The 13,315-nt window shown below is 49.7% G+C and overlaps 5 protein-coding genes across 5 annotated transcripts; 1 reads left to right on the top strand and 4 right to left on the bottom strand.

Annotated features, from left to right (window-relative positions):
- Positions 1-22: 22 nt before the first annotated feature.
- N7525_005904 (sugar porter family MFS transporter) lies at positions 23-1,993 on the bottom strand (the record flags this gene model as incomplete). The annotated part of the gene is made up of 7 exons (XM_002564300.1): positions 23-335; positions 392-528; positions 582-1,345; positions 1,396-1,626; positions 1,676-1,782; positions 1,844-1,861; positions 1,920-1,993. 7 exons carry the CDS (start codon positions 1,991-1,993, stop codon positions 23-25), a joined length of 1,644 nt encoding a protein of 547 aa, XP_002564346.1.
- Positions 1,994-4,172: 2,179 nt separating this feature from the next.
- On the bottom strand, positions 4,173-6,481 carry N7525_005905 (uncharacterized protein; the record flags this gene model as incomplete). Its single annotated transcript, XM_061213549.1, has 14 exons — positions 4,173-4,336; positions 4,395-4,466; positions 4,537-4,613; positions 4,674-4,740; positions 4,803-4,879; positions 4,932-5,082; positions 5,140-5,347; positions 5,411-5,509; positions 5,568-5,829; positions 5,883-5,948; positions 6,005-6,070; positions 6,122-6,217; positions 6,283-6,360; positions 6,435-6,481. The coding sequence occupies 14 exons, from the start codon at positions 6,479-6,481 to the stop codon at positions 4,173-4,175; spliced, it is 1,530 nt and encodes a 509-aa protein (XP_061070570.1).
- Positions 6,482-7,137: 656 nt separating this feature from the next.
- N7525_005906 (DUF846 domain-containing protein) lies at positions 7,138-7,887 on the bottom strand (the record flags this gene model as incomplete). The annotated part of the gene is made up of 4 exons (XM_002564297.1): positions 7,138-7,286; positions 7,346-7,632; positions 7,690-7,735; positions 7,797-7,887. 4 exons carry the CDS (start codon positions 7,885-7,887, stop codon positions 7,138-7,140), a joined length of 573 nt encoding a protein of 190 aa, XP_002564343.1.
- A 1,124-nt stretch (positions 7,888-9,011) lies between these two features.
- On the top strand, positions 9,012-10,159 carry N7525_005907 (HpcH/HpaI aldolase/citrate lyase family protein; the record flags this gene model as incomplete). The annotated part of the gene is made up of 3 exons (XM_002564296.1): positions 9,012-9,051; positions 9,155-9,375; positions 9,461-10,159. The coding sequence occupies 3 exons, from the start codon at positions 9,012-9,014 to the stop codon at positions 10,157-10,159; spliced, it is 960 nt and encodes a 319-aa protein (XP_002564342.1).
- Positions 10,160-10,541: 382 nt separating this feature from the next.
- On the bottom strand, positions 10,542-12,874 carry N7525_005908 (CCCH zinc finger and SMR domain protein; the record flags this gene model as incomplete). Its single annotated transcript, XM_002564295.1, has 3 exons — positions 10,542-11,106; positions 11,160-11,885; positions 11,946-12,874. 3 exons carry the CDS (start codon positions 12,872-12,874, stop codon positions 10,542-10,544), a joined length of 2,220 nt encoding a protein of 739 aa, XP_002564341.1.
- Between the last annotated feature and the right edge of the window lie 441 nt (positions 12,875-13,315).

Here is a 13,315-nt window from a genome sequence, read left to right on the forward strand (position 1 = left end):
AGAATCGGCCTTCTCAAAAGGCTTAGCTACTGGCAGACGAGCTGTGCTTGCGGTGCTCAACATGGGTGCCCTTTCCAGCCTCCACGTCGCCCGTTCCACTACCCAGCTTGTTATTCTTCTCTGCAACATAGCTAGCGCGGCGCAGGTGCTCCTGGGTGTCCTCGTAGTTGATGAGAAGCTCGCCGTTCTTGCCGTAGCGGTGGGGCTCGTTGCGCGCAACCGAAACGACATTGAATACGCTGGTTGTCTTGTGGAAGATTGTGTCCATCTCCTCCAGGGATCGATAGGCAGTCTCAGGGTAGAAGAAGTAAACGACAGGAACGATGAATGCGTTGCTATTGGGAACTGAGTCAGTGGTGTGCCAAGTCCATGTCGCGCAGAAGATACTCACATGACAGCAAAGATAATGTATGTCTTATACTTGATTGAGTCAAATGCAACGGGCGTGATCATGACAACCATGAAGTTGAAGATCCAGTTAGCGGAGGTCGCGAGTGCGTTGGCGGGAGCACGAATACGTAGAGGCACCTATGGCATTGTTAGCGATGTTCTGTTGGGAAAGAAAGAGACGAAAGCCTTACAATCTCAGCAGGATAGAGCCAGGTCATCCCCAGCCAGCCAAAGGCAAAGAATGTATTGAAGACAAACAAGAACACAGCCGCAGCAATACCAGGCTTGCTCTGGCCCTCAAAGCTAGTGGTGGCGGCCAAAACGGCCATGGAGATCGACATGCCAGCGGCACCGATCAGCATCAGAACTCGTCGGCCCACCTTCTCAATAATGAATATGGGGATCAAAGACGCCAAAAAGTATTCAGTGCCGTTGCAGGCAGCTAGAATGCGCGATGTCAGGCCATCCATACCGAGGGAGTTCTCGTAAATGGTAGCAGCGTAGTAAGTAATCAGGTTGATACCGGAGATCTGCTGGAACATCTGGTTGACGTAGGCAAGTACAACACGGTGGAAGTGGCGGTTCTCGTCCATAGTGAGCAAGTCACGGAAACTGACACTGGAGGCAGCCAGGACTGCATCCTTGATAGCGGAAAATTCCGAGTGGACGTAGGGATCGCTCTCATCCAAGTCGAGAATTGCGGAGAGAACCTGCAAAGCTTCCAGTTCGCGGCCCTTGAGAATCAGCCAGCGAGGCGATTCGGGGAGCGGCAGCACGAAGACTAGGATGACCAGCGCGAAGACGTTTTGGAAGGCGATTGGGAAACGCCAGGCGACGGAGCTAGGGTCAAGGAAGGAGAATCCGAGGTCAAGCCAGTAACTGATCGTAATTCCAGCAGCAATCAAGGAGCCCTCGAACATGACAAGTTTTCCACGGTGGTGAGACTTGGAGCATTCTAAGTAATATAAGCATCGTGCTTCATATTCAACAAAGCCAAATACTTACCAGACTGCCATGTAGGGACGGTAGAGGTGTTCATGCCGTTGCCGATACCAGTGACAATACGGCCGACAACGAGATGCGGCACCGAGTAAGCACAGGCCTGCAGTGTGGCCCCGACCACCATGATGATGGAGCCAGCAAAAATCGTCTTACGACGACCAAGGTAGTTTCCAACCCAGATACAGAGAACTGCGCCGAGGAAACAGCCCAGGTTATAAGAGGCGATAGTGATTCCTGATACATTAGTTATGAATGAATATAAGGTTCCGATGAAGTCACGTACCCTGTGTAGTCGCATTGTTACTTGTCGATGAACTCGATTTAGTGGTGTCGATTTCAGGGAAGACCGTAATAAATGAGTTCAATGTCAACAGACCTCCCATAACACCTCTGTTGATTGTTAGCAAGAGAGCCCCACTCGATCTCTCATGTATAGCTTCTGGTCACATACTGGTCATATCCGAATAGCCTGTGAAATTCCACATTAGTGATGTGTGTCTCGACAGATAAGTGAAAGACCAACATACAGAAAATCAAGACCAGCAATAACGCCGATCATGATATTCAGGTTCGTGCCCCGAAGGCCGAAGTATGGCTTCATGATGCCGGATATGGGTGAGTAGGTTGTTTATAGAAGGATCAGGTGAAAAGGAAGTGAGTCCGACTATTTGCTAGAAATGGGATCTGAGTGGACTAAGCGGGAGAAGAGAAGATCCAAGTGAGCTCTACCTAGGTAGGGTAGTCGTTTATAAACCCCATCAAAAGGAGCCCTGGGGAGATCCACATCGAATGATCATATACTTTGGAACCAAATCGGAACTCAGAACCAGCAACAGACAAGCCAATGAGAAGTAGGGCCAAGGTTGCATTGATGATGTCTATTCCATCGCCTGATTGGGGGGCGCAACTATACTTTCCGTCTTCGCGGCCGAGTACAACATGTCCAGGTTATTTTACAGGATCCACCAGGCAGTCGGCGTCAAAAAGGTGCATTTAGCCATGCGAAGCCCCTCGCATGGAATCTCCGTCCGGTATTACTACATACTAACTGTACGGTATTCTGTCTCGGTACTGTAATACTCGTGGCATCGAACATTTGAACCGAAAAGGTACCCATGGACTTATAGACTCAGGTACTTTTCCGACTCTGTTTCCGTCGACGAATATGGAGTGTATGACAACTGCACGAGTCACAGAGTTTCGCGTGGTTTCAGGTACTTTTGTTTTCCAATTGGAATGCCATTTGACAAAAACCTGGAGATTCTCCAGGTTCCCCCGGACTCCCCCCATTTTTTTTTTACTCCGCTGATCTTCGCTGAAAAGGACCACATACAACATACAACATATTATCGACTTTAAGAACTCGGACTACAAAGCACAGTTGCCTTGCGCTCATTACGTGATATTTACCTTTTCTGCACCCGTTCGCCAAGCAGGCTTGGCAGGGATGACAAGGGGTTCACGAACTTTCCATATAAGCCGCACGGCGGACCGACATCAGGTCCCGAAAATCAGTTCCCGGCGCCGAAGCCAGCGATGACATCATCAACAATTAATCCCATGTCCAAAAAGGGTAGGTGGTTTTTCATCGAAGTCTCTGGACTCCAGGGGCATTTTAGAAGCGTCCCCAAATTTCTGTAGTTCGGCGCAAGCCGAATCACGGGGTTCCCGAGAACACGGGATGCCCGATTCGGAGATGCCAATGTATCAAACTGCAACTCTGTATTTACGCGATGCTACCCAATTATGCAGTTTAGGCTTTAGTATGAGGGTACTTTGTCATTGGAAAAAAAGAGTGGCAATAGTAGGTACCTAGCAACTATTACTCATGGTAATATTTTCAAAGGGAATCCCGCCAAAACTTACCAGTTCAAGTATAGAGAGAAGGCCAGTTTAGGGCGGAATCCCGGATTCGATCCACAGTACATCCCGGTAATGACAGGTAAATACACATACATACATGTGGTACCGACTCAAGTAGCCCTGACCATGCTCATAACGACGATCAACTAGGAAACAATTGTCAATGATCGACGGAAGTCGGAAGTCTCACTGGCGCTCGCGTGTCATCGGAATCATGGCATACGGTTACCCAAGTTGGCGTAAACCGGCTTGGCTAGCGTCGACTCGGGAAATTTGATCAGGCCGAACTAAGGAATGCCGTGATAAAGTCGGGATCAGGACACATGGCATTTTTTTTTACCGTCTAACTCAAGATTTGGTGCCGTCATACACTTATTTCTGTAATCCTACTACAACCTAGCAAGCATTCGACTTCACAGGATCTTACTCAACTCTACAGCCAAGAAGAATGCACTAAATCGATGTTTCATTGCAATTGAACTTGCCAGCCAGATAACAATGAACGTCAGAAATGTCCCCAGATCAGAGCCCTCCTGCCCAGACCCTCTGTCCTCAGGCTCATCCGGAGACGGCGTCAAAATCAAATCGAGCTCAACAGAGCAGGAAAGGTCCTAACAAATATCCCCATTTGAGACCCGCGGCCGGTCAGCAATCACTGTGAAACTCCTGGGTAGAACCCTAACTAACATCAAATACACTCGCGAGATTCGAGGAAAGAAAAAAGAAGGAACCGATAAGCAGCGAGTCCATGTGTAACATTCGGCTCTTGCCCATATCGGGACACCGTAAGGCCTCCCAATAATAGTCAACACCCGACAAATTCCACATGGGGCCGCTCACAACAAGGGGGAAAGGGAAGCCAAATTTCTGACACTTTTTAAAGCCCCACAGACCCATTTCGGCATGGAAATGTAGAATTACCACAAGTCGTCATTGTTGCGCTTGAATTCGAACGCTTCCCCCTTTGCCTCTGGGCCGAGCAAATCAGGCTCTTCACGTTGAGGGGAGCCAGGGGGGAAGGCAGGTTCGTCCTGAGGATCCTTATCTTTCGGCTGACGGCAACGGACAACGGTGTGACCCACTAAATGGCTGTTAGCAGACTAACTCAAGTATTAAGAACACATGTGTGATGAACTCACTTTCGCCGCAGTTCTTGCACTGGACCTTCGACCAATCCTTAGGCTGATCACAATCACGAGAGTAATGTCCGGCTAAAATAGTAGTTGTCAGTTCTGTTCCGCCAAAGAAAAGGAAATCTTCCATGGCATGCACAACACTTACTCTTCTCGCAGTTGCGGCATGTGACAGTGGAAACATCACGAGGTTGATCACAGTCACGAGCAATATGATCTTCGGAACTGCATTTATATTAGCACCAGTGGCAATCCCAGGGCTCCGATTATAGTATTTCAACGTACCCGCAATTGCGGCAAGTGCGAGGGCCACGATCAGCAACATTCGGGCAATCTTTGGCAAAATGGCCAGCTAAAACAGATAGGTTAGCATCATGAAATATATGCATGGTCTTGGTCAAGGTCTCGTAATACTTTCGTTGCATTTCCGGCACTCAACATCAGCCGCGGATCGGGGCTCGGTGCACTCAGAAGCAATATGCTCCACAGATCTTCACAGAAGTCAGCGTAATCCAGTTCATTGTTTGCGTCGCAGCCACATACCCGCAGTTCCGGCAGCCATGCTTGTTCCTGCGCTGCTGTCTGCAATCGCGCACACGGTGTCCAACCCCATCACAGTTTGAGCACTTGATTTCCGTACGATCGTTGCCATCTGCGCGCTCCTCCTTGCAACTGCGCGAGATATGTCCCAACTCTAGACATAATGGTTTAGCAATGTTCTTGGGAAACTACAATCAAAGCAAACACCTACCTCCACAGTTCAGACACTTAGGCACCTTGCGCTCGTAGGGGATACCAGCGTTGTTCATGCGTTCGAGGTTGTCATCGGCATCCGCAGGCCAACGGTCTCGGAGGTGGCCACGCGACGGCTTCGAGCTGAAAAAGAATCCAATCACGTACTCACGATCAAGGACTCCCTGAAGATCGATAAGGCTCATGACATCGTCAACTTCGGCATTCTGTAGTAAAAATCCATTCATGAGTAATTCATCCCGAATTATCAAACGACAGTGATAGGTTACCATAGCAATGATGTAGATGTTGAAGTCATCATCTCTCATTTTCTCCTCAATGTCCGCCCAGGTGGCGTGGGGAACAGCCTTGGAGTAAATCTTGAGTGCCTGGAGTTAGGTCAGCCAAAGCTCACAACTTTCAAGGTCCGTATGGGGTTTTCGGTACATCGCGGAAATCATCAAGGTCCCTTTCGTCACTGGCTTTCTTCATTGCAGCCCAGGCTTCGTGGGGAAGCATGTCAGCAACGAGATTGAGATCGAACTTGCGATTCTCCTTGCATTCCATCGTCTTGTGGCCTTCAGTCTGGCAGTTCTTGCAGACATCGGGGGGTCTCTCGGGACAATCAACAGCTGGGTGACCTTCCTTTTCACAGATACGGCAGGTGCCCTTGAACACGCGGGGCTTAGTGCATTCGGACTTGGAGTGACTGTTTTAAGTCAATTAGCAAAGTACAGTACAAAGCATTCCGCAACGACTCACGCTTCTTCGCCACAGTTGAAGCAAGGACCCGTCTTGCGAGGCTCGGTGCATTCGGCCTTGGAGTGACTGTTTCGGGAAATCAATTAACGACGTAACACATGAGATGTTCAATAATAGCTCACCCTTCTTGGCCACAGTTGAAGCATGAACCCGTCTTGCGAGGCTCGGGACACTCGGCTTTGCTATGGCTGCATTGTCATCAGTACAATTTAGCAAGTACATAGAGGGCAACGACTTACCCTTCTTGGCCACAATTGTAGCAAGCGCGCCCACCACCACCGGCGTATTCACCGTATCCTCCGCCATTGCCGTCGTTGTAGTTGCCATAGGCATTGCTGTATTTCAGTATTGGTTAGATGGGCTGGCACAATATGACATGGAAAGTGCAAGACCAACTTACCCTGCGTTGCTGTCTCTAGCTCCCAGAGGAACAGAGTCATTCGGACACTGGCGAGTCATGTGGCCAGGTTTACCACACCTGAGTTTGTGAGTAACTGGGTTTCCTGGAAAATTTTCCCGGGCCTTGAAATATAGATTATTGGGGGGACTCACTGTCCGCAGGTGAAGCCATCGTCGTGGGCTCCATGGATATTCTCCATTTTGGTCAACCTGATAAACACTTTCGTTAGACACACCACCAAAGCAGTATTGCCGTTGTGAAAGTCTCCTTCACCGGGGTGGAGGAATGAATAGAGATGGGGACCGGGAAGTCGTGAGAGAAGGCAGAGAGAGACAGATAAGACAAGATCACAGGAGAGTCGAAACACGATCTTTTCACGTGGATCGTTCTACTAGGACCATCGAGAGAGGCGGTGCAAAGTCAACGCGAAGAATGACACTTACCAACGTGGTTGTCGATGCGCAGTAGACGCGAAGGCTGTTTGTTGATGAGAATTGAAGGTAGACGGAGAAGGAAGAAAAAAGGACTAAGAGGAAGAGGGAACAGGAGAAGGAGAACATAAGACAACCGGCAAGTGACGCTGAGGTGGAAACTGCCCGTTTGAGGAAACTGCCTGTTTGAGGAAGGAGCGATGTATTGACCTGCCTCGGGCAACGAGCTTTATCTAGGAAGCAACTTATACTAGACTGGATGCTCGATCACATTAGAGCTACAAATGAGATTCCATCTTTCGAAAAGAGATTGCATGCATTTGAATGGTAAGTGGTCAAATATTCTGCTAGAAATACAGAGCACATGCAAAGGAAAGACGATATAGGGCCACTAACGGCAAGACAGACATCAACCTGTGTACCATTACCGGAATAGCCTGCCCAGCAGGCCACCAGCGATGTTGTTCACAATACCACCACCCAAAGCCGAGTTGGCATATGTGGAGGCCTGACCAAACTTATCACAGCGAGAGAAGGCCATGGTATTCGTGATAGTTAAGATGAGTGCAATAACTAGACCAAAGTCAATCCCTAGTGTCGGCATATATCAGAGTATCTTGGGAGTAGCTTACCAATTAGACTGAGCCAAATAACTCCCACAAGTCTCACAATGGCCAATATCGCAAGGCCAACCCACAGAGCAGGCGTGACGTACAAGCTCAGCCAGAAGAACCGCTTGTCAGTGGCTGTCACAGTGCGAACGTTGGGGTCAGATGATTCGAAGACCCATTTGGAGTCGCCGGTTGAGGTGTCAACCTCGTTCCACCAACGTAGGCCGACCAGCCGGCGTCCCGCAATGTTTTTGAGGTAGTAGAAATCCGCAGAGAGGAGGAGAAGGGTGAAAATGAAGACGAGGATACTAGATGGAGGTTAGCATGCGGGTTGATAGGTGGGTAGAACAGCGCAGGTTCCGTACAAGTCATCGATGAAGAGTACACCAAATAGATACATCAGTAGCGCACCTAATCACCAAGTTAGTCAAATCATTCTTGCCGCTGTTCCTCGGGACGGGGGAGCACGAACCGATCCGAATTCCCAAGAAGACAAGTAGCGTGATCGGGTGCGCGCTAAGGCGCCAGTTGAGGTCACCTTGACCTCCTTGTCCTTGGTCCATATTTGCAAGGTGGAAGGTTTGATGTGATCTGAATGTAAAGGACCTCTCGGTCAGCAGATTGGGTCAATTTGATCCAAGTTACGTCTGTTGTTGACTGATGATGCTCCCTATGTGGTCGAGACACGGGTGCAGGCGGTTTCTTGTGGCAGAATAATTGCAGGCAGAAGCAAGTACTCCGTAGTTTTGTCAACGATGTGTATTATTTGCTTAACCAAGCGCCATTTATCTAGCATATGGCGGAAAGATCTTTATTTCAGATTACTAAAGAGGGTCTATACGAAGATCTGATCAATATTCCTACTTCTATACATATCTAGAAGCATTCACGTGATTACACTGAGTGGATACCCGCCAGCCACACGTCCAGTTATCTATGCCCATGGCAACGTACGTGGCGCTAAGCCGATAAGGCGTATAGGTCGTTTGATCTATATGTTGTATGCTTCTGCACCACAGCAATGGAGAAGACACGTCGCAGTACCCAAGCAGCAGAGGATGAAGCACACAGGTAGATATATCGATTGTAGAGAACTCCTCTGGTGTTCAAACCGCCAAATTTAGACTGTATCTGCTTAATTTTTTTAATTTCTGCAGTGGATTTATTTCCAAAGGAAGACCTGGGTTCTATATCTGATGAAAACAAGAGGGGGAAAGGTAGCCGTTTCTGGCCTCAAAAGCGGTCATTGCGTTAGTCCTATAAGTCCTCATATTCCAAGAAGTACAACATGGATATGACAGGCGTGGATATGGTCAACTCCTAATGTACCTGCATGTACACACGTAGGAAACGCATCGATTTGCGAAAATATATCTATATCAATCTTGACTACTGAGAATGACAGAATGGTCCCTATGTAACGAACTGCCTACAAGCATAGTAGAAATGGCCAATTCTATACAAACTCATAAATTGCATCAGCTCATAAAAAAGTAAAAGAAAAAGAAAGAGATCGACTCTGCTAACCTCCTACGTGGGACATACTCCGAAGCGGCTTTACGGATACCTAGGTAGCCGAGTCGGCTTCTTCCCGATCAAGTCGACTCCATAAAGACCTCCACTCCCCAAGAAACACAGCACACAACTCTATACCAATTGAATGCACACACGAATCAACGCATAAACAATGGCAGCTCGCAATACTCTCCGTCGTTCCCTTCTCTACGGTAAGCTCAAGCTCCCAAGGTTCCAAAGCCGCATCGCATCTTCCCCGCATTTCGCTCCGAGCTCCAAAAGAAAAACCCAAAACTAACAAACAATACCAAACAGTCCCCGGCTCCTCCCAACGCTTCCTAGACAAATCGCGCTCACTGACCGCCGACTGCGTCACCTACGACCTAGAAGACAGCGTAACTCCGCACATGAAAGTAGCGGCGCGCTCCCTAGTGCGGAGAGCAATCGACCAAGCCGCACCAGCAGGAATTCGGGAACGCGCCGTGCGAATTAACTCCGTAGACAGCGGACTCGCACTGGGCGATCTGACCGAAGTCGTGAGTGGCCTCCAGACAACAGACAGCAGACAACAACATCAGACATAAATAGCCCATACAACGATCAACTTGCTAACCGTCCCAGCTGCAATCACCAAACCTAACAACAATCGTAATCCCAAAAGTTAACTCCGCCTCCGACCTAACCTTCGTCACAGACGTCATAACACACACTCTATCCCAGCAGCCTCCAACAGAAAGAATCCCAATCTCGCTCCTGGCTCTAGTCGAGTCCGCCAAGTCCCTGACGAACTTATCTCAGATCTGCGCCGCTTCGCCCTTGCTCCAAGGACTGATTTTCGCAGCTGAAGACTTCGCTCTGGACTTGAGCATTACGCGGACGCCCTCGCTGACAGAGTTTCTGTTCGCGCGGTCTGCGATAGCCACCGCTGCGCGGGCAGCGGAGCTGCCATCGACGATTGACCTCGTCTGTACGGCGTACAAGTCAGAAAACGGGGATGGGTCGCCGCCCGCCGTGCTGCAGGAGGAGTGCTTGGATGGACGCAGGTTGGGGTTCAATGGGAAACAGTGTATTCATCCGTCGCAGGTGAAGATTGCGGATCAGATCTTTGGGCCGGATGCGCTGGAGACTGAGTGGGCTATGCGGGTTGTTATTGCGGATGAGAAGGCTGCGAAGGCGGGGAGGGGTGCTTGGACGCTTGATGGGAAGATGATTGATGTTCCTGTTGCCCATAAGGCTAGGGCTATTGTTAAGAAGGCGGAGGCTTGTGGGGTTGATGTTGATGCTTTGAGGGCTGAGTGGAAGCATCAGGAACCAGAGTAGGTGGTTCATATATGTAGTGTTGTGTAGTATCTATGCATGATATCCCTGTACATGTTGTACATCCTAGTATGTTGTATGCTTGAATCATTTCCCTGAGAGAGTTTTTCCTACTGTAGATTGTATTCGGTTGCCTCGCTAGTTGTAACAGCCACATTGAGACCATCTAAATACATAGAAACATGCAACCAAGAAGAATTTATCCTAAAAAGGATTGCTTAAAGAACTCGATACCTTCGCCTGGCGGGGTTTTCTGCGTGCTGTGGTTGAGTCACAGACTTGCGCGAAAAGGTTGGAACAAGTTGACTTATCAAAGGATTCAATAGATTTGGTACTGGGGTATCATGCCGCTTGGACGCAAATTGAGTTGAATGACCTAGCGTGGTCATTGATCTTGAGTTTCTATTTCTTCGCGCTTGAGTAATTGGATTTTGCCCATAGTCAGGATGGAAGGCTCTCCGCCAGCGTTGGCCCCCACCAATTCACTAGCCAGCTCCTTGGCTACTGTCTTGTCATAACTGGTTGGATCGATGCCGAGAATCCCTCCAACGTAACCGCCTCGCTCACCAGGTACACTGAATTCCCGGAACAAGTAGCGCCACTCGTTTAACCATGCTTTAACGGCCTTGCCGATCTTATCTTTGCCGTTCTTCGAGTGGTGACCAGTGCCTGTGATGGCATACACCACACGAAGGCCTTCTCGAGCATGCTTGAGCAGGATCTTCTCGAGATATTCGATAGCCTCTTCTGGGTGGAGACCGTGAAGGTCAACATAAAGTTCTTCCGAAGATTCATCCAATCCCTTGTGAGAGAGATGTTGATTGCGTTCTTCGTAAAGCTGGCGTGCAGCCTCCCGGTGGCACCTGCGCATTGCGTCGTTCTCGGCCTGGCCGCGCAACGACAATGCTTTGGCAGCTCGTGCGTCATTGCGGTTCCATGCTTGGGCAGCGCTAGATACGACCGTTAGAAGTGGTGAAGGTAATTGTACTGGCTGGAAGCTTACCTCTGGAGGAACTTGTTTCGCACAGTGCCATGGCGAATAGCCTCTGTCCGGTATTTTATATATTGTTGATTGGCCCGCGAGCCCGTCTCCAGCCAGGGAATATTTTGCGGTGGTGGAATCGACTGGGCTGCGGCACTGTTCTCGCGACCCTTGGTTTCTTTGTTTCTGGAGCCAGATTTGGTTTTCCCGGGGGCAGGAGATGGGGTCATTCGAACTACATCCGCCAGAGATGAAGGGACGCTTTCTTTGCTCAAGCTGGTTTCGCGGTTACTATGACCGCCCCGTTTCCCATGATGCTTCTTCCCGGCATTCTTCGCATTGACCGCGGCAAGAGTCGGGAAGGCATCTGGATCGTCTACAGACGGTGCGGCAGGATTCAACTCCCGATTCTGGTGGCGGCTCGATGGACGGGAGTTGGGGCGCCCGAGATGAGTTGCGCTTCCATTTCTTTTGCCCATTCCAGGAAGGAGGCCAGGAGGCGCATATTTGCTGGCTTGATAAGCAGAAAGATGGGCAGGGTACCGACCTGTATACTGATTTGCCCATTGATCACCGTTATCTGCCGCTTGTAGGGGTGGGAATGCATCAGAACCGCTGTCTACTTGGAACGGAGAGGGAGAAGCTGGTCGACTTCCATCCGTGACACTGAGATTGCCGATAAGCGCCGAAGGATCGTGCGAGAAGGGGCATCCATCACCGGCTAGACAATTCCCCATAACCCAATACCTATTCAAGTTTGTTAGTTAAAGAAGGATTGGTTTATCCAGAATATTCAAAAACACTCACTTGCACACATGTGTGGTTAGGTCATGACTAAAACGACAATCCGCTCGAAGGCATTGACCAGTGGACAGCCAGTACTTACAGACCACAGGGCTGCGACTGCTACCCAATGGCGTGACTGGGCGTACTTGCTCCATCGTCATAGACTTGCCAACCAAAACACGACCGTCATCATGTTGTTTTGAGATCGCCTCGGATTCTATATCATGCGAGAGCGAAGCAATAGTGGCACCGAGATCATAACTGTTAGCCTCCAGTGCAGCTTCTATTTCATCATTCGATCGCTTGTCACCCAGCACCGTGCGCAGGATATCATGTGGGCTCATATCCGGAACAAATTCAACAGCAGTGGCGCTAAGTGCGCCGGGGGTGCTAACCCCGCCCGTGGACGATGTTGTACTGTTGGCATCATCTGCGACTAGCCAGTCAACGTTGTTATCGCCCCCAAGGTCTCCATAGAAGTCAGAGATCTGGCTTTGGTCCGAGAACTCGTAGGCGTTCAGATTTGGAGAATGAGGGATAGGCTGCGCAAGGGCAAGCCGGGGCGATGGACGTGGGGAGGTAAACGGAGAGACAGTAGAAGATAGCGGGGGCCGCGAGAATGGCCCACGGGAGTTTTGCATCCACGAGGTACTCCCGGGGCTTGTTCCTAAAGTTGAATGAGGCGATAGCGGTGTGGATGATCGAGCCATCTGCCATGGCGCGGGCGAAGAGCGGCGAATCACGGTATGGCGAACTGGAGGCGATGCGTCTGGCAGGTTTCGGTTGCGATGGCGCCAGAGGATGTCCAATACCGCATTCTCTAAAGGTGTACCTGTCAAAGACGTGTTTGCGCGCAAGAAGTCCTCCACTTTTTCCACTTGTTCTTCCTCATCCAGTGCCTGATCTTGCAGGATCTGGAGACATTGTTCAAGAAGCTCGTCGGAAACCATGGTGTACGCTGATGTGGGTAACACGGGCGGAGGAAAGGGATCTGGAGGGGACCCTAGCGGTGAAGGGATTGGGTCCTGGATGGGGTGTCCGAAGCTAGGCAATAGGTGCGAAAATGCTCGACGAAAGTAAACAAAAGGTCAGACCAGAGTCGGGAATCAGAGGCACATCATGCTTCTTTCCAGGTGATTGTGAAAGTGGAAGGGCGATAGGGGTACCAGGGTTGGTTTCAAAGTTGTAGAAGGAGATAAAAGTTGCAAGAGTGATAAATGACAAGCAGATAATTACATCGCATCGTTGAATGAAAGTAAGGTTGAATAAAGGGTGAAGTGACAAAGAGGGGGAGGCGGAGAAGGGGGATCAACACCGGGGCACAACAGCTTATCGGCTGAGCTTGAAGTGACACTATGGGAGTACGTGGAATTTACAATTCCGGTGTTAAC

Source organism: Penicillium rubens (assembly GCF_028828025.1).
Source record: "Penicillium rubens strain IBT 27055 chromosome Unknown utg000002l_segment0_segment0, whole genome shotgun sequence".
In the NCBI taxonomy this organism is placed as follows: domain Eukaryota; kingdom Fungi; phylum Ascomycota; class Eurotiomycetes; order Eurotiales; family Aspergillaceae; genus Penicillium; species Penicillium rubens.